Raw genomic sequence first — 25,131 nt, forward strand, 5'->3', positions numbered from 1 at the left:
GCGGAGGAGTGTCCCCCGCCGCTACCGCCCTCCCCGGCGAGGCCGCCCCCGCTCGGCCCGCGGCGCTGGGGACGGCCCGACCGGGGCGAGGCGGGGCTGGGCGGAGGGGCCGCCCCACGCCTGTGTGGCCGCCGGGGCGGGCGGCGGGGAAGGGGAGGGGAGCGCCGGGCGCCACCACCCCCCCGCCCCGCCTCGCCGCGCCCCATGGTGCCGGCGCGGGCGCGGGGCCGAGGCAGAGGCTGCGAGGCCGGTGGGGCGCTCACAGGCAGCGCCCGCCGCCGGGCATGGAGGGCGCCGAGGCGGCCGCCCGCGGCAGCAGCAGCCCCATGCAGCCCCGCTGCTCCTCCTGCGGCTCCGGGCCGGCCGGCGGCGAGGCAGCGGCAGCAGCGGCCATGGAGGAGCCGCTCGGGGAGGCTCCGTCCCCGGAGGTAACGGCGGCGAGGAAGCAGCAGGGGGTGAAGCGGCATCACCACAAGCACAACCTGAAGCATCGCTACGAGCTGCAGGAGACCTTGGGCAAAGGCACCTATGGCAAAGTCAAGCGGGCCATCGAGAGGTTTTCTGGCAGAGTGGTAAGGCAGGCGGAGGGGCTTCTCTTCGCCTTTTTATTTTATATATATATATATGCACATATATCATTTTTCTTTCCAACGCCTACTTCGGAACGGAGCCGGCTGGGTGCATCCCCGCAGGGACTCGTTAGGAGACCGGTCCGTGCGCGGGGCTGGCGTGTCCGTGTGAGGCAGGAGCCTGGCGTGGCCGGCAGCCTGCGGGGCTGCGGGTCCGTGCCCGCACCCGGGAGCGGGTCAGCATCCCACCCATGCCTGCGGTCGCTTGTGTCCAGGGCATTGTTTGGAGTGCAAATCCTATAGAGAAACCTTTTTTTTTTGGGGGGGGGGGGTATGGGGTGGTGGTATTGTAGTAACACATCAGTACATTTTAAAAGGATATGCTATTATTGGAAAAATAGGGTGGCTTATTGTTTTTGTTTTGTTTTTACATGTGGGCCCATTGTGAACAGTTATTCTTTCCCCACTGGAAATTCACAGTTTAGCGAAACCTGTCACATCCCCCGGCTAACCAAAGCCGCTCACAAAGTACCGTCAGAAGGGCAAACATTGGTTCTCCGGTTAGAAATGCTGTGATTCAGTCATACTTTTGTGACCTGAACTTTGCTGACACCTAAAAAAATTGCAGGGACTGCAACCCAGCCCCATCGGTTTTTACGATCCGTTTCACCGCTCAGTGGTGCCGGCTGGCTTGAGACTTCAAGCAGCCGGGAGGTTGTCCAGCAATAACTCAGCTTCAGCGTTTCCTCGTTGGCCCAGCGCTCCGGCGGGGCGCAGAAAGCAATTGAAGAAATGCACACATTAGTCAGAGTTTTTGTCATTTTTCCTTCCCTGAAATATGTAACTATTCACAGAGGGCAAGCGAATGAGAGGCAGGCGTTGCATTAAAGTCTGCCCAGAGAAATAGATGCTTTTCTGAAGAGGTTTTAATGCTGCTTTTCATATGGAGTAGACTAATTGAGTTTTCACTAGACTTCATCTAAAAGCAAGGCATTTCCCTGGTGACATTACGGGTTTTGTCTCATTTATCTTTCCCTTTCGGTTGCTTGGAAGCTCAACACACACCTAGAGGCAGAAGCAACTGTAAAACAGAAAATGAAATTGCAGATGCTATGGCTTTAATAAGGGACACTTACTTTGCAACTAAGTATCTTTGTGTCGACAGTGAAAATGAGAGTTTCAGCCAAGTTGTAGAGTCATATCATGTATGCTTTCAGTTTATTAGCTCATTTGGGGGCTGGCTAACGAGAAACCAGAGATGGACATCTCTGCACATGCTCACTCCTAGTCCATGATTTTTAAAGTTTGCTGTCTTGGCTGTTTTACAATTTCAGGCTAACAAAAGCTCCAGGGCTATGTTATGTACTATTATTTTGTAAGTAGATTATTTTTGGGTTACTTTACAAAATGTAGTAAATAAGCAAATACATCGAAAACACCTTTTGTAAAAGACTTGATTAATTAAAAAAAAAAAAAAAGGTGACCATATTGTAATTGAGATTTGGTTTAGGGAAGGGCCCTCACAGAGGAAAGGATGTAGCATAGATGTGTATCTCCTCTAAGTTAACAACACACCAGGTCTTTCTGTATTTTCCTGTCAAGCACTTCAGCTACACAGCTAAGGGTACTTAGATGATACGGTCTGAACTGAATTTATACAGCTAATGCCATCTTGAGATGGAGAGGGTGAAAATCAGAATACCCATGCTTAAATCTGAAATGCGATAAAAATGTTTGTTACACTTGCTCTATCAGCTGGTATGTAGAAGTTAAACAAATCCTTCCAGGGGTGTGAATTTTATACTGTGGTAATACAAGCCTTGGCGTGTGGCACTTCATAATTATTAACTAGTCTGCAGGCAAGTTCTGGTGTAACGTGTCTGTTTGAACTTTAACATCTGTGAGTGTATGTAAAATATCCACATTTTGTCTGTTTACAGAATAAAAGCTAGCTGTCAGCAATCTAGCCAGACCTAAGCGAATGGAAAACGCTTCTTGTTTTCTGACTGTTCCCTTGTCTGGCTGGTGCAGTGAACACCGATTGCCTTCTGTGGGTGAGACGAGAGCACTGACAGGATGACTGACCAGAGAAGGACAGAGTTTTCCTTTGTTTTTTTCCCCCTTGCTTTCTCTTCCCCATCCTCCCCTCAGTTCTTGGGAGTGGGCAGCGTTTGCAGCGTCCAGGAGCAGGTTGGGCCGGACGCTGCTGTGTGCGCAGCAGGGGATGCACAGAGTGAGCGATGTGGCTGGCACCATCTCTTTCACCACTTCCAATGCAAATCACCTCACAGCCGGCAGCTAGGTAGCGAGAGTCCCAAGGTTGCTCTAGTCCAGTCTGTTTGCTTCCTATTCTGCTACTGGTTTAGCTAATCATCTTTCTCTTTACTCAGAGGTAAGCAGGTATTTGAAGCTGTACGGTAACAGATTGCGAAGCTGGACCTTGGCAGCGGCATTGTGTTCCCAGTCATCAGCCTTGTCCAAGTGATTCTCCTGTTTGGCCTTTCCACTGCTCTTGTCTGTTAACAATCTCTTTAGCTGTACGGCATTTCATAAAGGTATTTGCACGATTAGCCAGGCTTTTAATATGAAGCACAAACTTTGGATTTGTCGTAATCTGTATAAATAGAGAGCTCAGGTGTGAAACAGAAATTGGCAGATTTGAGTTAATGAAGTAAAACCAAATGAGAAGACGGTTTGATCCAAGGTACAGATGTGTTTTAGTCCTGTGCCATTGGAAATCAATAGCAGGATTTCTTTTGACTTGAATGAAAGTGGTATTTGGCACTTACTAACAGGTTGCAGGTTTATTCAAATTGTTACAGTTTCTTTGTCTTGCCTCTTAACTCAGTGGAATGTGGTCGTAAAGCTTCCTGCCATAAAGCTCCAGGGTAGATTGTATGATACATTTAGTTTGTTATTAGAAACAACTTATGTGAATTTGTGTATTAGTTACCACAGTGACTACAGACAGTATTGCGTACTGCACGAAGCAGTTAAAATATTGCCCACTACATGACGTATGAGGTGCTCAGTTTTGCCAGCAAGGCTTCCTTCATTAGTACTGGCTCAGTATACACTGTGTAAGTTACGATATTTTAAATTAAGGCACCTGTTAGTAAGTGTAAGGGTGAAGAGATGATATCACAACGCTGTGAAGTAACACTCATGCTGACGTTTCTGTGGGAGTTTTCTCCACTTGTCATCTTGCACATGTTAAACCGAAGAACTGAGCTTTTGTTCATGTTACGAATTCAGTGTTTGTTAGCCAAGAAATCCACAGTTACACTTATGTCAGCCTTAGATAAATTGTGTATTGACTGCCTCTGGCCGATCCCATGCATGGCGCAGGAAGATGGTAGACGCTGCTGGGTTCTTCTTTGGGTAAATGATTCCACTCGAGTAAATACTCCTTATAATGCAACTTTAAATTACAGATAGGCCTTTTCAGTCTTGTTACCTGTCTTTTCCTGACATTATACAGGAAGCAATGCCTGGATACAAAAATGCATTAATATTCATTAAATTAATGGTAGTAAAGGAGCATATAGCTCCCTAAAACATGGAAGACACCAGGTAAACCCTGTTAGGCTGCCTGGAGCACTCCCAGCAGTTTAACCCAGGGGTTCGGTACCCTGGTTGGTTCACAGCTCCCCGTGGGTGCCCTCCTGCGACATGCTCTGCTGGGGGTCATTTGCTCTCCCAGCCACTGCTGGACCTGGAGCTTGCTAACGTTGCTGGTTGGTTGTCATAACCTCTCATGAAGCGCCCTGTATTATCTGCGCTTCCTTTCAGTTACCGTCTGCCCTCAGGAGAGATTTTTGCCATTTGCAAAAGCAAGGAGCTTTTCTCCCTTTCTCTCCTTAGGCTGCATTCTTGGGAGGCGATGGGGAGTAGCTGCAGGGGCTTTCCCTCCGCCTATTTCTCTCTGCCTGAGAGCCAGGACATCTTTTCTGCCTCCTCACCAGCAGGTGGAGGAAGCACTATTCTCCTCCAGCCGTTCCTCCAGAAAGTTAATTATTTTGGGGAATTGATAACAATCTGCAGCCCAACATGAAAACCAGACATGCGGTACATGTTTGTGCAGGCATGTAATGTGTGGTGGCACATGTTATTTATCTGGTTTGCATAGAAGCGCAGGTAGAAGGATGTTGCCAAATGAAATTGGTTTCTGAATTAAAATCTTGTAAAAAAACCCCACAACCCAAACTTTAGAGCGAAAGAAATATTTTTAGGTGCAACTCCAGTGAGAATCTTCGCTTTGAAACAGCTCTGCTTCGTGATGCTTTTGGAGAGTCACACAGGGTTTTTGAAACCCCAAAACAGCAACAGATTACATGAAAGAAGGACCTTTGCTTTGCTGATTGTACTTTTCTGTATCATGACAAAACCAAAACATGAATGCCAACAATGACAGCTCTGTCATGTCAGTAATTAAGGCCTTGTTGGCCACACAACCATTTGTTTGTTTGCGGTGTGGTTTTAAGGGTTCCAAATAACAAGGTAAAAGCGTGCTCGTGGGTCACTGAGGACAGTGGAAGCCAGGTGGGACGTTTGTCACAGTTCTCTCATCTGCTTTGCTGATATCGTAGAAAGTGTCGGTATCCCTCTCTTCCCCCTTATGCATGTGAATTCTCTTGTCTTTAATGACGTATTTCCATTTTTTTCCTGAGAACTTCTGCTTCAGTTAGCACCCGGGTCACTACTTAATATTGATTTTTATCTTGATCGCTCAGTGTGCAGCTTCTGCAGGATAATGTCCAAATCTGACTCAGAACTGTTTATTTTTTTTTTGAGGTTCTTTGTTGTTCTTATTAAGATATCTCCCTTTATTGCAGACACCGGTGGAAGTATCTACACAACACTGCTGTGATGTGAAGTGCTTGTACAATACTTTGCACAGCAGGATCCTGATTTGTGAATGTGGCTTCCACAGCTATGATAATACACTTTAATAGTAACAATGGCTTGTATCACTACCCCGTTTTATACATGAGAAAGAAAAACTTGCCGATTAAAGCCAAAATCATCAGAAGTATCAGCTAGTTTTGAATGTACAACCTAACACCTGATTTTTCCAGACAAGTAGACTGTGTAACATTAGGGTCCTATGGATGACAGCCTCCTCCCGCAGAGCTCTATCTCTCCTGCCTCCTGGGCTCTCTCTTTACCCTGGGCGTTTGTCCCTGTGTGACGTTCAGCTTCGGTCTCCATTCCCAGCCCTTTTGTACTCCACTTGGGCTGCTGCCTCTTGCTTTGTTCAGCGTGCCAGCGCTGTGACCTGCTCAGAGCGTGCTGCCTTGCTCCCTGCTTCCGAGCTGGTAGCTGCCAGCAGAATCTGTGCAGCCTGTGGTGGGTGCTGCATACACCTCTTCTGCCGTGCAACATGTATGTGGGGCCAGAGATTCCTCAGTGGAAGAGAGATTCTTGCAAAATGTATTGCCAAAACCTTATTTATTTAATTAGTTATTTTTTAAAGATGTGCAAACTGAGTTCTTTTAGGGACTCATAATGTGACTAAATCTGGACAATGTTTTCACAGTGCTGAAGGCATCTTGGTGAAACTCAGATCGTCCTCTGTAAAAATTGAACCAAAGCGTGCATAGAAATTCTATATCTGGAATGAACAGAAGTTGGAAAGAGTATATGGGCTTGAAAATAGTTTTGCTGTTAGTTTGTTACTTGTTCCACCCTTAATTATTAGATGTGTTCTGAGACTCTGGTTTAAAAAAGGAAAAAACAAAAGAAAAAAGAAAAAAACACTGGATTTAATCTAATGTAATTCACAGTGAATATTGTGGGCTTATTACAATAGGAGTTACTACCTGGTTGTATAAAATTACTACAGTCTTCACATAAACACTTGTATAACTGAAATGCCAAAGATGACCTGAACATCAAGGGCTGCTGACAGAAATAACTGATTACAGCATTCAGGTCATTAGGGGAAAGGTACTAGTATAAAAGACTTGTTTTCTGCACTGAGAATTCTTGTTGGAGAAGCAGATTTGTCAGGGGAGTATAGTTCAGTGATATGAAAGTCTGAATTAGTGACTAGCCAGTAAGGAGTCATCTGAATATGTTAGCTTGTCAAATCTTTTGCTAAATTAAACAACAGCATGTTCTTCCTGAGCTTTGAGTGGACATCAAGTGATATTCCTTCAATGATGTTGGACTCTCTTACAGGTGAAGAAATTAAAAGTTTCCGAGAGATTGTTGCTTCTACTCCCCCATTGGATTGAACAAATTTGAGCAGGTCAATTAACTTCCTTGTGTCTCAGTGTATCCCTTTCTGAAAGGGTACTCCTTAATATAGGGAAGTGAGACTAATTAATGGGGCACATTTTGGCCTGATACATACCTCATGTGATCCCTCTAAAGGTGAAGTTCACAACAGAATTTGAGCCAATGTTTATAATGCAGCCTTCAGCTAAAAACACTATAAAATGCCTAAGTGTTATTACAAATGGTTTCGCAGCACCATATGCCAGAGAACACAACAGAATGGAAATTGCTTGTACAAAGTCTTTCATTAGATATGGCTAAAATATACTGCATTTTTTGGTGGCATGTGTTCTAAAAATTATTATTATTTTTTTCAGAACCGCAGTGTGGATTTGCCATGTGGAGACAATTATTGTATATATTGTAGTTTGGGGTCATACATGTTGAATAAAACCGTGTGGAATGTGCAGTTCTTGTGAGCAATTGTTTATTCTTTACAGAACTGTAATAGTAGTTAGTCTGTGTTTTGTCTGGTAAATAAATAACTAGAGAGTCTTTGCTGAAGTGAGGAATTGGGAGGAGGCAGATGGTGGTCATGACAGTGCCAAGGAAGAATGCCGAATGTGGGGTGAAAATCAGTTTCAGGTATATCAGCTTTGAACACCGTCAGGTCAACGTGTGTACAGCCATGGTAATCCAAATGCAGAGCATATGGAACATGTTTCCAAAGCCCACATACCAGGGATTCGGAAATTGGCTGCTGACCTTTACTTTGGTGTGGGCATCTCCCTGGCTCGGTTCTCCGCCTCCCGTACCATGCTTACGTACCCTCTATCTACGTGAACCAGGATGCTGATGCCAAAGCATCTCCTCTTACTGTACGACCACGCTCCTCTCAGCAGGACGCTGTTGTTCTCCTTATTGTCGTCTTGTACGCTCTTCCTGTGTAAAGTGGGACCAAACCATATGTTTTCTGCCGCAGCCCTGGACAATGCTCCAAAGCCAGAAGCGCAGGTTCGCCTCCGGGCTTGGGGTGGGATAGAAGCTTTCAGCATGGATGGCAAGAAGCGGCGGTGGCAGCTGTCAACTCCTCCTCTGTGGAGAGTGGCCAGAGCCTCAGCAGCTCCTGTCCTGGGCAGCGGTGGAAGCTGCTGCCAGTGCCCAGCCCTGGCATACAGTTTTGATGGTTTGTATGCCACCAATGGTGGGTGTGTTGGTGGGGGAATCTCTAACCTACACAGAATATTGATCTTGTCTCTTCTTGCCTCCTATGTAAGTCAGGATTTGTCCCTAAATCACCCAGGCGTGCACTAGACACATTATAGAAAAAACTCTTGTCATTAGCCCTGATGGGTCAATGTACTTGGGATAGTTGGTATGTCAGAGGAAATGTCTTGGATGAAAAGGTCTCTGACTAAATATGCAAATGATATTTGTCAGCGTTTCCCTCAAATATCTTCCAGCAGATGTGAGGACCACGTGTGTCCATTTAATAAACTAAATTCAAAATAATTTCCACTTTGCTAGATATACGGGGAATAGCTGGCGGGGGGGGGCAGAGAGCGAACTACAAAGCAAGGTAAAAACTGCATATGTGTGTTGTTATATTTGATGACCAATTCATTAAAGCCATAAGTGTATCCAGGCTTTCAATAGTGTTCTCCTGCTGTTGCTTCCTGTACTCCTTGGCTTCAAAATCAGTCTCTATGGCTCTCATTTGTCTTACCCACATGAAAGACTTTGAGCATCTGCAAGTTATGATTTGAGGAGTATCTGCTTTTAAACAGAATATATTTATCACCGTGTCTTCACAGGCAACATGGTACGTTGTATAAATTAGGAGATCCCAGACCTTTGAACACTAGGGGGCTGGGTGAGATACTCTGTGAGCGTATGGTGTCTGGCCATACTCATCAAACATCCTGGACCCACACCAAAAATGCCAGATGTTCAATAGATGTGGAAGCCCTCCCTTAACCTTTGCTGTGTGTTGCAAAGAGGGGAGGGTGGAAGGGGCAAGGTTGTAGCCATTCCTTGCTCTTGCGCTGTTTTAGTACTTGCGTTTGAGCTCAGTATTTTTTATATTTTGAACTAAAGACCATGGACCAACCCTCAATTCAGTCTGTTAAACTGTTGCATAGTATAATGCTTAGTGTTCTCTCCAAAGACAGATGGGATTTGCTTCTAGCTCTGGTGGTTTACAAGACATCAATCCATAAAGCTGCCACTGGCCCATGACGGGATGGAAGTCCTGGGTCTTGCTTAAGTGTGAACTTTTTCAGGCTCTGTTCTTACCGATGGGGGAAAATAACAAGATACTTGAATGGGTGGTTGCTTTCATTTTAAAAAACCCGAGCCACACAGCAGCCACAGGAAAAGGGATTGGCATGGCTGGCATGTTCGAAACCATCCCGGCCAGTTGTAGGTGAATGCAAAATCACAAAATAAATGCAGGTCTTTGTGGTTTTAAGTATGAAGAAGACAGCTGAGGCCGCTTAGGTTAATGTGCAGCCAACGTAACTGTTAATTTCTAGGTGCCTCTTCAGTCTTCCTCTCTCCCTGCCAACGTTTCCCACCTCATCTCAGCACTGCCACTGGCATGGTGCCCATGGCCCTTTGCCGTTGGGTCCCCTGGAATGCCAGCCTGCAGAAGAGGAGGGTCTCCTGCACCTTGCATGGGGCTGGCTGCCTCCGTGACAAAGCATCGGTGCTTGGCAGGCCTCTCCATTCCTCTTGCCTCGCCTTCCCGGGGGATGTTGGCCTGTGGTAATCCCAGAGCCCCTTGTATACCCTGGCCCGGCAGCCGGCATGTGGGATGACTTAAGCAGAGAGGCTGGAGAAGCCGACTGTCTTTGTTCTGAGGTCTGGCGGCTTGAGGGACTTGCAATTATCCTAATGTCTCGCTGTGCTGTGGAGCTGAGTCAGCATATCTGGGCTGGAGCACTAGTGCCTTGGAATAAAGTCACTAGTTAAGGGATATTAGGCTTAAAAAAGAGAGAAAAAAAAAAGAAATTGTTCCTGTGAAAAGATACCACACCAAGTTCAGAGACTAAATTTAGCCATTCATGGGTAGATCAGAAAGATTCGGGTCCTGCTGTCGATGGACATCTCAAAGCCTCCATATCATGTTTCCCATACACAAAAAGGCGTTTCATCTCTGCTACAATTTCTAAGCTCCATGAAACCCCTGATGGTGAACGATATCTCCCTTTATTTGAGGTATGTGTTATTTTAAAAGTGAGTGTGAATATTTTTTGATTACAAAAGATCGCAGTGAGGATTGGATAAAAATACCTGTTTGAGCCATGTGGTGACTAAACAAATGTTCCTTTTTGTTAAACGGTGTTTTGTTGTCATTTATGCAAAAAGATTAAATCTATTGCACACAAGTTTGACAGGGGAAGACGGCGAAGCCTTTGTTAAAAAAACAGCTCCTGAGGCACGTATTTGGAGCTGTCATTTATTTGCATATTTTTGCCATCGCACTGTGCACAAATTAAGTCTCATGGCTTCCCAGCGGAGTTGGGCTGGGGAAGGAGGAGTGAAGGCCAGCCAGTCCCTCAGGTGGCCGGGGACGCCCGGGGACACCTGGCGCGCTGTCATACTCGGCAGCGGTTTCGGCAGAGCCATACTGTGGGTTGTTGTTTTGGCATGGGGGGAAAAAAAAGCCTTTGGGAGGAGAAGAGGGGAGAGCGCAACCTTCCCAGCTGGTGCATGCTCTGATGGCACATGGCCTGGAGCATGAGATAGCCGCGCTCCAGCGCAAGGCCAAAACACCTGTAAAAATGCCTGCTGGAGGCGATACAGTGTTAGCATACCTGCGTAGGGATACAGCTGAGAGGTGTCCACATTGCCTTCTCGGGAACATACATTTTTAACCAGGCCTATACATGAGGCATAGCATCCTTCATGCCCTTTTCCTTGTCACGTTTATTCTCTTTGGGGTGCCAAAATGAAGTGAAATAAGGAAAGCGTCACCTGGGGGTTTAAGCTCTGTTTCCTGTAGGAGCCTGTTGTCATAGCTGCTCTTTGGGTACCCAGGGGGTAAATTGTTTCCCTGAGGTTCATTTGGAAAGACTGTGGTGGTGCTGCAAGGAGAGCCGAGGTCGACCACAGCCCCGGCGCTGCGCTGAGCCGAGCCGTTCCTTGTATAGGTGTAAGCATCTCAGAAAGGTTGCTCCTAAAGTGAAGGTCCTCTTTCATGGCTGTAGTCACACTTTGAGGGGACGGTGCCAGTTTTTCCAAAGCCCTCCAGCTGTTGTGTCTTGCAGCCTGGTCACTACTGTGTACTGCTGTTGGTACCACTTGGTCACCGTTGTGTCCTCACAGCTTGGGAGGAACGAGGGCCTTCAGCTAGACCGTGCAGTGCATTTACATCCAGGCCAGGGACTAGCCATCTTTTTCAACAACAGGTTTTTTTTTCTGTGTACAGTCTGAGAGTTTTCTAGCCGCCTCTCTTTTTTGGTGGAACAAATGTATTCTCCGAGTTCATCCTGTCTGGCTTTTCATGATGAAAATGTGGTGTAATAGGACCTGTGAAGTGCCTCGTTGTGGGTTGTGCGTTGCTCGCAAGGAATTAATTGGGGAGAAGGATTTCATGCTTTACTTCAACCTCCTTGCAGCCTTTCTCAGATGAAAGGAAAACTCTGCAGCTGTGAATGTAACTGGTTATCATTACTGGATGTCATTACTCCCTCACTCCAAGTGTAAAACAAAAAATTGCATCCCCTGTGATGTCCGTGGGTAAAATGCTACTCTCAGTTACATTAACACTGTTGTAAACTGAAGAGTAGATTTTGGCCCTTTGTTTCAATTGAAATATTTGTTTAACATAGGCAAGGACTAAACAATACACTTGAAAGCCATTTGTGTTATTGTCTGTAGAGCAGAGCTTGTATTTTATGAACTGGCTGATCATAAAGACAGCATAAATCATGTAAAGCATTCTCATTTACTTTTTCTTTCTTTTTTCTTTTTGCAGATGGGGCTTGTAGAGTAGAGTTGCAGTCAAATGTCTGCTCCAGGATATTTTAGTTGAACTGTGTGAGTCCATTAAACAAATGTAATGGCTTTTTGGAAAGAAGCGCTGTGTGTTTTAAACCAAATGTTTTACATAGAGAACATCTGGGTAGTTCTGGGTGTTTGTATGAGGAGCACATCAGACAGCAGCCGTAGTGAGCTCAGCTGGGAGGTTGCCTGGGATGTAGTTGTAGGATATGACAATTCAGTTGTTATGGGGAATAATTCCTATGAAGTATTGCCATAAACCGAATGTTAGGCAGAAAAAGCTATGTCTTTGATTTACTGTACACCCAAGTTATTCTTCTTATCTGCCCAGCAAAACTCTAAATGATGTTTAAGCAACCCAGTAAATGTTGGCACCTCTGAGCTGCGGCATGCACGTTAAAGCAAACTTGAGGAAGCCGTTACCGTTAAGGGGGAACGAAGCTTGCTCTATTTTCATCGAAGAACTATTAATTCCTGCCACAGGCAATGCAGTGCAAGTGAGTGATGAATGCAATACGTGCAAATGGTTTGTGGGGTTGAGTTGGAAATGATCGATGCTACAGTGGTGTTGCGTGTTGTTGCTTTGAGGAATGTGAAAATGCAAAACTGGTGCAATGTATGTAATTAGCCTGACATTAAAGTTTATTGGGGCTACTGGAAGAACTTTAACCTGGTTAAATTAATAAGCCTGCTTTTACTTCGCAGCATCAGAGGTAATATATTTCCAGGAAATGCAGGAAATGTTGAAAAGTGTCTTATTTGGGAGTCAGTTCTTAAATTATTTCTGCAGCTTAACTGAGGAATGCGTGGTTCAAATGAGATTAAAGTTGTAATTTCCAGAGTAGCAATGCAGCTTCCCCTTTCAGGATTGTTTAAGTAAAAAGTTAAACAAAGTGGGTTAGGCAGTCTCTTGCTCCAGTCCCTTGTGGACAGCAATTCACGTTGCGCAGCACTGCTTTAATAGTCCTGCTCAGTCTGACATGATTTGTGGTATTTGCTGAGATGAATTTCTGGACGGAGCAGTGTGAGAGGGAATTGCTCCTCACTCTGAGGAAGGTGGTATGTCCAAGTCTGTGTGAAGGTCACTGGCAGGGTGAAGTGGGAAGCCTGCGCTGCTGCTGTTGCACTACCTAACAGCTTAGCTTTTGGCAAGGGGATCCCAGAAATCTGAGTGCTAACTCTCTCTTGTTCAACTGACCCTGGCCAAAACACGTGCCAAAAAAGGTGTTTGTGCATGTTGAAGAAGGGGGCAATCGTCCTGGAGATCACAGGGTCTGGGGGAGTTCTTTGCCAAAAGCTTTCCATCTAGAAAAAAAATTGCTTTGCTGTTTCTCCCCTCCAAAGTTAACCCTCCCCATAACTACTTACGACAACTGCTTGCAGTTGTGAACTCCTAGCAGGGAAAGTTAGAAATATGCATTTAAGGGTGCTAAATTGCTTCATCGCCAGCCACTTAGTTGTAGGAAAGCATCATTCATTCCTCACTCTCTCACGTCTATTCCAAGCCCAACTGGCCGTGGGGAGCAAGAGTGTTCCTGTGTTACTCTCTCCACGGAGCCATTAGGGTGGCCCTGGTAATTTACTTTCGATCAACAGAGGGGAACAACAGGAGGTTCCTCTACCTTCAGGGGTGTAAATATTTCTCAGAAATCAGAGGCGAATGGGGAAGAAGTGTTAGCAAACTCCTTTCCTCCCTCTGTAGCAATTCCACCATGTTCTGTCATAAATTCTAGGACGGTCCCTTCCAAAAAGGGACCATTAAATAGGTAACATCCAGGCAGAACAATGTAAAACTCAAGCAGCGCTTTTACAAAAACAAATTTAATATTGCAAAGTGATCTGCAAGACTTGGAGCAAAATAACCTGGGTGAGGCTTTGATACACACGGTTGCCAATCCCTTTGTTTTCCAAGAGTATTTTTCCAGATAGGATGTCGGTTTATGGTTCATTGGATTCCCACCAGGAAGTGGCGTTTGTATTTTGATCCACCTTAGATCAATTTAGAAAAATACACTAGATATAGGTGCTTCTGATAGTCCTGTGTCATTAACCGTTCCAACTGTGCTGTTTACACACATCTGTGTACCTTCCATGATATAATCTGTGTGGTCCACCATCCTTGTGCAATGAATCCCTGCTCATCAATGTTAATCCAAAAGCCTAAACTCTATAAACTCAACTTTAAAATCTCTCCACACTTCAAAATTCCACTGGGTTAATTAGGAATTTGAGGGCATCAAGCAGTGTGGTGTTGGGTTTTAATGAGTGTTGTGATGCCTGAAGGTATGGACATTTCTTCAAAAGAAGAAAGACTCTTCCCAAGTTTTCCTTGTACTATTGTAATTCTCATGGTGAAATAGCACTTCCTTTTTTCGTTGAAGGACTGCAAAACCAGGAGAGCAAAATTAAAAGATCCACACAGTACCAGGTGACTTTGTTTTTGTGGCAGAAGAGACATCGTAAAGATGTGCAAAGCTCTCAGAGGTTCTGAGGCTTCTCTGAATTCACACAAACTTTAGTGAAAGAGAGATAAGAAGCCGAGATACAACTTCCTCAAGCAGAACATACCAATGAATGAAAATGCTTTGTCAGGTGGCTTCTTGGAAAAAAGTAGTTCTAAGAAAGAGTTTAAACAATGTCCAGCACCCTTCCTTGTTTAATGTGAATTACAGCCTTGCACCGGTATAGCAACTTTCACCTAAACATGTGCAAAATCACTTTAGAGACTCTGGTAACTGCTGAGGTTACCGTTATTTAGCAATTATTTAGCAGCACATCACAGTAGTTTGCAGCAGTTGCTTAGAGGGTGTGAATAACTCCATTTCCAATTTAAACTATTGGGAGAAATTACCGGAGAGTGTGTAATTTTCAATCTGGAACTAGATTCAGGCACCAGGGCTTTATACTCTGCTTTTTTCTAACAAAGTAGCCAGGATCTTGGTTTTGCGTTTCATCCCCAAAACAATGCCTTGAACAGTGTGCACTCCTACTTTGGAGGATTACTTCAGTATGGTTCACTGCTTATTCACAATGAAGAACAACATTGAAGTCCCTCTCTGCTGCCCCAGGTTAGCATTTTGCATTACATCAGCAGCTGTGGTAGCTGTGAGATCAAGCCTCAAAATTAATGTGAAATCTATCTTCCAGTTTTTGGAGGATGAATCTGTAATACTCATGTAACACTGAGAGCTGTAAACTTGGGGCTTGTGAATTCTTTCACTCCTCTTTAGCCTGACTTGTCAGTAATTTAATTAGTGCTAAACAGTCTGCACACCGACGTGCAGAAGTTAAAAGACTGACTGACACAGGATTCGTTTCCAGTGACTTTTCCTCTTTTGCACATGTGCTGGATGGAGCTGTGCTGTGTTTGGAAGTAGATCAATAATGATTGCACAATTCTAACCTTATTTAAACTATGATATAAACAGACATGATAGAAACAGATGCTACCAGGTTTTTTCCTAGTTAAAAGTGAAGTCAGCTTTTTTTTCCCTGCTTTTTTCCTGCCCCCCCGCCCCCCTTTTTTTTTTCCCTTTTTGGTTCCAACAAAATTGTAACCTGGAAGAAAAGCAGTCAGACTTTGTGAAATCCCAATTCATTGAAGCTTTTTGGCTTTAGTAAATGTGGAAGCCAGAAATAAACATCTGCTTGGCAACTTCACCAGAAGTAACTGTAAATGTAGTTTTCATCTTTTCAGTGAATGTGGCATTCAGTGCTGGTTAACATCTATTAAGGGGGAACAATCCATAGTTGAGGTTGTAAAGCATTTTTTTTTCTTTTAATTACAGATATGAACCTCCATTGCATCGGGAAAATCCCCTACCCCAGTTTCTTTCCAGATATAATTTCATATGTGCCAAAATGTGAACTTCCCTTGAAAGCTTGAAGGTTGTTGGATGGGATATTTGTGAGTTATTAGACTTTGGAAAAGAGATGGTCTTCCATCGATCTGTGCATGACAGCCGCAAAACTTCAACTTGGCCACTTTTTTTTCCTCTTTTCTTTAGTCCTTCAGAATGAGATCATAAGCCTCTTTTTTTTTTTTTTTGCAGGCTCACTTATGAACATTTTAAAGTATTAGATATTGCATCTTTGGATATTCAGAAGGATATGGAGTTACATTTAGAAGTGAATTAGGAAAAATGTAAGCAGTCCCACTCTTTTCTCCAGGAAGGTGAAGTCTGCATGTGACAAGGACTCTCCCAGGATGCCAGCCTTGGGCTCCAGTCCTGGCAGGCCGCGGCTGCAAACATCTTTAACAACCTCATCTTGTCAGATCTCTGCTTTTCAGCAAATCCTTTGCAACCTCTGCTGCTACCAGGGCAAATTCGTTTCACAGTGGATCAGGGAGGATTGAAGTGGATGCAGATTGGCAGTAGAGTGCTATTGGGACAGTGGGGAGGGGTGAGAAGGGGCAACTTGAGGCAGCACTATGGGAAACACTTCGTTATTGCTAGGGATGGCAATTACTTGTAGGATCTTTCTTCTAAAACTGAACAGTCCTACTACTTGGGACTTCTGTAATGCTGTATGAAAACCTTTTTATTTTGGAAAGGGAGAAGTTTTTCGGTAGATTTCTGACGTATATCAGTGAACTGTCCATATCTGAATTCTGCAGCCCTCCCTTCTTCTCCCTGTTTTCAAGATTCACTGCCTCACAATGAAGAATCAATAACCAGGTTGCTAAGCTGTGTTTTTAAATGCTGTTGGAAATCAGATCTATGCTAAACCAGATGAATGCTTTTTTACCTAGCGGTAAATTGGTCCTGAAATTATTCATACAGAGCTGTAAGATCCGTCTGGTAGTAAGGATGACTTGAGGCCAGGATTCTCGGCATTAAATGAAGAAAGGTCTGCCAGGTAAATTTGTCAGAGGATGCATGGTGTAAATATGCCAGGCTTCATGTACATAGCTGAGGATAGTGGGTACCAAACAATGAAGGGATGTAAATTTTCCAGTAAGGCCGTAGTTACTCAGGAAATGTGCTCACGAATCCTACGGTTAACAGGCACCGTATACAGGGGTGAGGAAAGAAGTGGAGGAAGGGTGTTGTACGTGTTCCTTCTGGCACCCACTTTGTATATGTACAGCATAAATGTGTTCATCTGGTGCCTTCTACTGCTCATTAAAACTTGGTTCCACAGGCATTTTTCTCTGCGAATAAAGGGGGAACTAGAAAGAAGATAATAACCCTGTTGCCTAGTATTTGTGATTAGTTAATTCCTCTTCACTTGATGAATCATCATTTATGATATGATGACAGCAACTATGTCCAGCAGAACCAGAAAAAGAAAATTAAATCCGAGGTAACTGTACCCCGGTTCTTCAAGAGGTACTGACACATTGTGCCTCAGCTTATGCAAATAAAATTTTGATTTAACATTTGTCACACTGACTTGGGACTTACAGTGCCTTGGTGCAAGAGTGAGTTTCTCTACAGGTAGTGAGTGATAGAGTGGCAGTAAATCAGCTTTGGTTTTTAGAAATACAATCTTTTTTATGTGATACATTGGGAAGAGGGGAATTAAGCAGAGGGGTGCAGATGTTTGCTATATGCTTTTACCATACAGAGTGAGGCAGCTGTGAAAAATACCCTGGCCTCTTAAAAGCAAATGAACTTGAAAGGTGCGTCACGGCATGTGCATCCTCGCCCTTTATGTGTGCAGCTGCTGGCTCGCAACAACAATAACAGCGTTTTGTCTTTGGTAACATCCATGACACGAACAAACATGCAATGGAACAGAGTAATGAGCAGAAGCTCTGAGATTTAAATCAGCAGAGTCTCACTGGGTGCAGATGGCACTGGTTATGGCTTCGAGCAACTCCCCTGATTACTGCATAGTTTGCCAACATATCAAACAATAGAGTTGGGCCGTTGATAAATAATTAATAAGGATTTTGTTGCATGCTTGTCTCCCAAGCAGTATCACCATGGAGATGATCTGGCTTTTGGGATCTGAAAGGTTAACAGTCTCCAAAACAATGGCATTGTGTCGACCTTACTCTTTCTCTGAGAGAGCGCGCTCTCGGAGATGTATTAGCAAAATGCACAGTGCCAGGCACTAATTTTGCTTCAACTCACAGTGGCCTTTTGTCCAACTTTTCAGTGAGTGCATGAAGTGTTTTCTATGACTGTGCAGAAGCTTGTTCTTTGAATTGCACATCCTGCATCATGCTGTTTATTACTGCATTTGGCCTGGAATTGGAGTCTTAAGATGGCTTTTCTTCAGCAAATGGATACAGCAAAGAAATAATCATGTGGGAAGAGGCTCATAAGAAGTCTGCATGAGGATACCTTTGCAGAACCCTCTGGATGCTTGGCTGCCCTGTAGGGATATCTGTCCTTGGCTCCTTCTTCCCACCTGGAAGGTCCAGAGGCCAGAGAGATAGTTATTCAGTCCATCCCTTGCCTTTCCTTTCCTTTCTCTCCTTTGTGCAACCTCTGGAGGTGCCATTTCAATGCAACTGCATTATCAGCATCCCCCTCCTTATCACTTGATTGCAGCAACCTCAGGGACCACCCAATTTCATAGCTTTGTTTCTCTTCCTCTTGTATTGGTGATGTCTGGGCCAAGAGCCGTAGGCAGAGACTCCCCTGGGAAAAACATAATACGCTGCCAGACTTTATTCTTTCTTGCTCAGCTCTGCGGAGAAAGAACAATGTGCCTTTTCTCTCCCCACCCCCAAGCATCCTCTGCTCTCCCTTTCTCTTCCCCCCTGGTTGATCCACCTATTCTTTACCTCCCTGCCCCTGTTGGCACTTGGCACATTGCACTTCCCACCTCGGAGTCTCAAAGAAAGGAAGCAGAGCTGTGAAACTGGCCAGGCTCACCCACTTCCCATTGCTGGGTGGGGATGGCCTCAGCTCACAGCTTTCGGAAAGGAGAGGTTTATGTGTATTTAACCCTCCCCTCCCTCTTCACCCAAAGAAAATTGTGTTTAATAATTTTCTTTAAGCTGCATTTCTGACATATCTCCCGGTGGCAGCAAGCTGGTTTCCCTTCCTCGGGGCCTGTAATCTCTGTCCTGATGTAATTTTCCTGACTGTCCACAATAGTATTGCAAGAACCCATCGGAATTTGCTCGAGCACGGATGGTATGCACAAGTGCTGGAAGCAGCTTAAAAGTCACAGCCCCCATGGTGGAAAAAAAGCAGTTTGTTCATATCTTGCCACAGTCCTAAAAATAGCCTTGATAGATAATAGAGAGTGGAAGATTGTTTTCAATGGGACTGAACGTACTGCATGCAGGAGTGGCTGGGGAAGGTTCAGTGGTTTGTGTCATTCAGGTGGTCAGCCCGAGTTACAGTACTAGCCGACTTAAAAATCTGCGGCTTTTGGCACTGTGGCTAATTCTGCCTTTGTTTATATTCACACATCTTGGCTAGAAATGAGGCAAATGTATGTTCATTAGATTAAAACAAACACATGAACTAACTTCCTGAAATCAAGAGAAACAGCTTTACGCTTTGATGAAAATATGGCTTTGTTGCTCATCCTGTAAATGATGATGCCAGCAATGACTCAGCAGACACAGAGATTTGATATGGAAATGGGCATCTACTGCCTGCCATGCCCTTTGCCAGATGTTTAGACTTTTAGATCTTTTTCTGTATGCAGGGGTCTTGATCTGCCTCTGTAAAAAGAAAATTTCACGTGTTTTGCTCTGCCCAGCAGCCGAGAAGCTCATAAAGGAGGAGAGACGTTTCTCTTACAGATAGGACTGAATGTACAGAAACCTTTGCAACCGTCATCTTTTTGAAGTATTTATAGTTCAATTTAAGTTATTTGTACCAAACAAAAGCAAAGAAGCATGAAGTGTGTTGGAAAATACTTCACAATCTCTCTACACCAGTTCAGAGAGGGAGTATAAATCCTCTTTCCAGCAAATGGAGACAGGTAATTTGTTGCAGCCTTGAAGAGAACAGTTTATTTCTCCACGCTTCCTGCCCAGCAAGCTCTGCAAGCTGACTCATGGAGGGATGGGAAGCCAAAAGCTCTGCTCCCTCTTTCCTATCTGCTTCTGGAAGGCAGAGCAGCGGTGTAGTGGGGGCTTGGTTGTGCAGAGCCGTTTGGAAATGCCTGGCAATATCAGAGATTCAAGACCGTCCGCTTTCTCTCCCCTGTGCCATACGTTTTGGAGAGGGTGGTCTCTCTACCTGCTTCTGAGCAGAGGCTGGTACAGCGCAGGTGGAGGTCATTTCAGTCCCTGTCTGGTGCTCTCTTCTCCCCCTCTAACTCGGTGTGTGGGACCATGTTACCATCAGAGCTGCAGAAGAGAGACTACGGATGTTACTGGTGCGTACTAGCCGGTATTGATCCCTGGAGGGACCATCACATGCCCTAGTTTTGAGCTGTGACCTTGGTGCTTAGACGTATGTCTGACTTTACATGTGTGAGCTATCCCACGAAAGCCAATGGACTGCTCACATGTGAGAAGTTAGGCGTGTGCTAAAGTGTTTTGCCAGATTGAGTACTGTGTCTACAGGGGCTTTGGGTGAACTTGAACCTGTTTTGTTGGGGTGAGAGGCTTTAGATTTCATTCTTAAGAATCTGATATGTTACTCTGTCTGAGTGCAGGGTCTTGGGGTTATCTGAAATTCTCATTAAGACAAGAAGCTAGGAAAAATACAAATTCCTTCACTAGTAAAGTTACTAAAAATACTATAATTAAATTATCTAAGTCTTAAAACCAGTAAAATATATTGAGAAAGTGTGGAAGAGGTATAAGTACAGTGTTCTGAGTGTACCAAAGGGACTAACAGCACTTTCTTTGCAGATCTTGAGCTAGAGTATTTGGAGTAGTTAATATAGCTGATGTAAAAAAGCACATTGCATTTGCTCTACTCTTGATTCATAGGCTGTGACCCCTAATAAATTTTGATGTTGCACACAGTGGAGCTGTTGCTTTCAGAGAAAGCAAGGAAAGTAAGCAGGCAAGCAAGAAAGAAAAGGACCTAAAGAATGAACAAACAAGTTCTTTCATAAGGTATTTCTCAATTGAGATTATTTCTTATTAGGCTTAAGTTGTTCAGGTTCATCATGTACCGTATCTGGCAGCAGTCCTGTAAGTGGGGTTTTGAAAAACGGAGCCAGCTCTGTCTGGTGTTAAAAGCATAAGCACACTTTGAAAATGTATTTTCTGGAATTTATTTCTGAGTAAAATACATTTCATAAAAGAAATTCCATTATTGATATTTTAGAATACCTGGAAAAGAGACTTGTTTTACAGCCTGATACCATAACATACAGCTAGGGATCTTATTTTGCTCAAGAGAAATGAAAAAAAAAAGAAATATATAATAAATACCTAAAATGCGATCATGACTCATAACGTTTCCATGAAATACTAAAAAAACCACTGGACTGCTTTCTTGTTTGTGTTGTTTTTTTTCACATTCAGTAGACTTAAGCCCGTGTACCCTCGTCAATGTGATCTGAGCAGACTGATGAAGGTGAAAGACACTTGGCTGGCAGAAATCCCTTAGAGGGGAAGAGCTGGAGCGAACGCTGTACTGCTGCTCCACTAACCCTGCTTTGGGATTGTGCCTCTGACAGTGACTCCACTGACAGCGTTCGCTCACTGTTTGGCCTTTTGGACCAGGTCACTGGCAAGGCTGTGCACTCTTGATAGCCTCTGAGATGTGGAGCCTGTCCATCTGCAGATCATGTAGGCCACCAGGCAGATGGCATGGGGTAGAAAGTATTTATTGAGATGCATGCGAACGTTTCACTTCCCTGAGGCTCTTTTTGAGGGGAAAAAGTGCAATTGAAGATGGGGAAAGGTATCAGAAGTCAGCCTTTAGTAATGGGACGGTTTGTTGAGCCAGGCGTTCCTGTGATGTGTTGCACACTTTGGGAGGGAAAGGCAGGCAGCAATTTCTGAGATGCTTCTGTCCTCGTTTCATTTAGGAGTCATGTTGGCTTTCTGTTTCGATTTCCTCATCTCCTAAAAGCTGTTTCACTACTTGCTTCTGAAAGTTTAGTTAATAAATGGCTGCACTGTGCTTTGAGCATGCTCATTTGCTATGCAAATAGACGGTGGTATTATTTCAGTAGTCCGTGTGAGTGTCTGAAGCCTTGCTCCAATACGGAGTGCTCGTACTGGTAACGTGCTGTGCCCTGGCTAAGGGGCATTGCCTCCTCCACAGCACTCTTGCTGTTTGTCAGGATTACAGGGTATGGTCTGAGCGTGGACAGGTGGATGCTTTGCAGGATCCGTTGACACCGCTGGAGTTAAGATAGTTCACACCTGCCGAGTGTCTTTCCCTGTTTCTAAACGCCAGTCACTGTGATCTGAAGTAGCTGAGGGAGGGAAGAGAAAGTCTTGAATATTAAAAGCCAAGAGATGTGTTTGGCATGCATTCTTTCCTTATTGTTGAGATGAGATGTTGCAGCCTGGATGTCACTGACAAAATCCCAAGTACTTTGTCTGGGCTGATGAATTCTACCCCTGCAACTGAGAAGTGATGTTTTCAGGAGAGCTTAAGTACCATCTTCAAAATTCAGTTAAATGTTTAGGAATAGCCTTTATGTATTAAGGCTCCTAGGTTCCTTAAACACTTTTCAAGGCGGGTTGTGAGACTGTAAACTCTCTGGTCCTGTTGAAAAACATGTTCCCAGGCAACACATCTGTTTGCATTTGAGGATTAATCCAAACATATATTTACAGAGTGCCACTGCACTTTTCAATCACATTTGCATTTTTGTATCTAAAAATATATGTTTTCACATACGCAATTATTCCACGGAGGCCATTTGCAGTAATTACGTGTAGGCTTACAGAAGTCCTGTCTGTGAAGCACGGAGTCAAGTTAGGAGGAGATTGGCATGCCCTCTGGGGTGCCGTTATTACTTTACCAGCCATGGATGGTGAAGAATTTGCTCCCTGTGGTATATTTGACAATGAAACCCTTCTTAAATTCTTCCTCAGAGCCAAGTACAAGGCTGTCTTTTAATAAAAAATGTGTTTTTACCCATGTCTATATTTATTTCTTGCAGGAATGCACACGCTGCTCCAAGAACCACCCACATCCTTCTTGTATACAGGGTGTATTTGCATTTGCAGCCTGACCCGGGGCAAACATGGGAAGGGGGAAATATCCAGCCTCATCTTTATTGTTAGTTGCCATCTCCATCTCTAGAATTACTTGGAGATTGTCTTTATCGCTCATTCAATTAAAATCTGTTATATTACCTTTTCTAGAAATATGTGCCATGTAGATAAGACCACAGTTATGTTGTTACTTTTAAAATCTCTATACCAAATGTTTGGATCAAGAGCAAGAAAACAGTTTGTTTTTTGACATGCAAATGTCCATTGAGTTCTGTTTTTTCTCCTGCTGTCCCAAAGTGGGGTAGCACTTGAGCATGAACTTAATTTTAAGCATGTGCTGAAATCTTTCGGAATTTGAGGGGATGGGGCATGTGCTTAATGCTTTTTTGAACAATGTTGCTTTTCAGAGTTGAAGGCTTTGTAGGAAACCTGATCCTTTAAACTCGCTCCTGTTTATGTACATTTCAATTTTATAATATTGTAAGTTTTTCCCTTCTTTCTTCGATATCCTTGATGCTACATCATATAATGAAAACAATACTGGCCATGCCACTTGCAATTACTGAAGTAGGCAGTGAAATTATTCTTTTCTGAAGGAACTAGGGAAATCATATAAATCACAGATTTACAAATGTTTTCCCAGGAGAGGTCTGCAGTAGTTGGCTGCATAGAATGACAAAAGTGTTGTTTACCCATAAAAGGGTGGTCATCTCAGCAGGTCAGTCATGTTTTTCAAAGACATACTGTTGATTTTAAAGTAGCGGGTGATTTATTCCTTGAACTCTGGCTTACAAAAATAAAGCAGGGTAAATATTGAGTATAATAAAGGCCGTGCTGCCATTCAGTATGCACAATGCCTCTCACCTTCCCTCTCCCACCAGCTTCTCTCCATTGTTGGCTTTTGCATTTCTCGTAGGGCATGAGCTGACCTCCGCGATTATTTATGGTGTTGTTCAGATAAGCCCCTTTTTCACAGGCGACACACATACACATACTCACAAGGGCTGTTTTAATTTGCAAGTTTAGCTATCACTTCCTCTGTTCCCACCCTGCCTTTTGGAAAGATACTCAGTCACACGATGTGCTTGAAAAAAAGGTTGCTGATTGAGGAAGGATGCAGGAAGGATATGGTTTTGCAGTGATTGCATAAGTGCTGTGTAGGACCTGAAAGCCTGGGGTTTATGTGAGGACAAGTTTGGATGTGAATTTCAAAGTTTTATTTCTTCTGATTTTTAAATAAGTCATAACTCTTGAGCAGTTTGCCTGCTTTAGAGAACTGTGGAGCAACCCGTGTTAATGTGTTCCTCTATGTATTAACATGGACAAATATAACTTTGCAATCAGCATCCTGGATTCCCTGCCTCCCTTCCATCAGAGATCTCAATCTTATTTCAGAGAAATTGTCTCCGAAGCTTTTGTTTGAAATTGTCAGATGCAGTGATGTCTAGGCAAATGTACTTCCCATCAAAATCTTTTGGGAGTTTCGCCATTTGCCTCAGATGGAGGGTGCTTAGGCTAACACAGAGATCCTTCCAAAAGATGCTGTTTCCCCCCTCAGTGAAGTCCTAAGACCTGAAGACCCTAAAACTTCATGTCACCCATTACTGTAACGATAGTGTACTTATTGCTATAAAATGAAGGAGCTGGGGCATGGAGGTTTGTTTTTTAAAGCTTTGTTTTTGTCATTCCATGTTCTGCCAACATCTAACATCTGTATTTATTTTTTGAACTCTCCTTAATGGATTGTATGCATCTGTTCAGTTCCAAGAATAATGCTTGATTTCCTGAATTTATAGGTTGCAATAAAATCCATTCGTAAGGACAAAATTAAGGATGAACAAGATATGGTTCACATCAGACGAGAGATTGAGATCATGTCATCCCTCAGCCACCCTCATATCATCACCATATATGAAGGTTAGTGAATGCGATTCTACTCCCTGACTGCTCTGTTATGTTCTTGCAGACCTGATACTCATGTTTCTTTAGATCATACAACAAACAAACCCCTACTCCTCGTGTAACCCATCCCTTACCAAAGAGACTGTTTTGAGCACTACCTTCCCGCAGAACCACCAGTGTTGCACAGATGCATAACCCTTTGCCTGGAGGAGCTTCTTCATGTGTGACTTGAGCGCTGTGTCAATGGCAGGTGGGAAATTGCTGCATGTGTCACCTCATCTTCTCGCTCCTGTTGGACAGATCAGTTTAATTTTACCCTCACTCACACACCAACGTGATGTCCGCTTATGTCCCCAGCCCCTAAACTAGTCCTTG

The 25,131-nt window shown here is 44.0% G+C and overlaps 1 protein-coding gene across 1 annotated transcript in view; it reads left to right on the top strand.

The window, feature by feature from the left end:
- Positions 1-284: 284 nt before the first annotated feature.
- Positions 285-25,131, top strand: part of NUAK1 (NUAK family kinase 1) — a 51,086-nt gene continuing 26,239 nt past the window's right edge. The window contains exons 1-2 of the mRNA XM_068400981.1: positions 285-572; positions 24,651-24,771. Of these exons, the coding sequence (XP_068257082.1) occupies positions 285-572; positions 24,651-24,771 (409 nt within the window). The remainder of the gene's footprint in view (positions 573-24,650; positions 24,772-25,131) is intronic.

This window comes from Nyctibius grandis, chromosome 5, assembly GCF_013368605.1.
Source record: "Nyctibius grandis isolate bNycGra1 chromosome 5, bNycGra1.pri, whole genome shotgun sequence".
In the NCBI taxonomy this organism is placed as follows: Eukaryota; Metazoa; Chordata; class Aves; order Nyctibiiformes; family Nyctibiidae; genus Nyctibius; species Nyctibius grandis.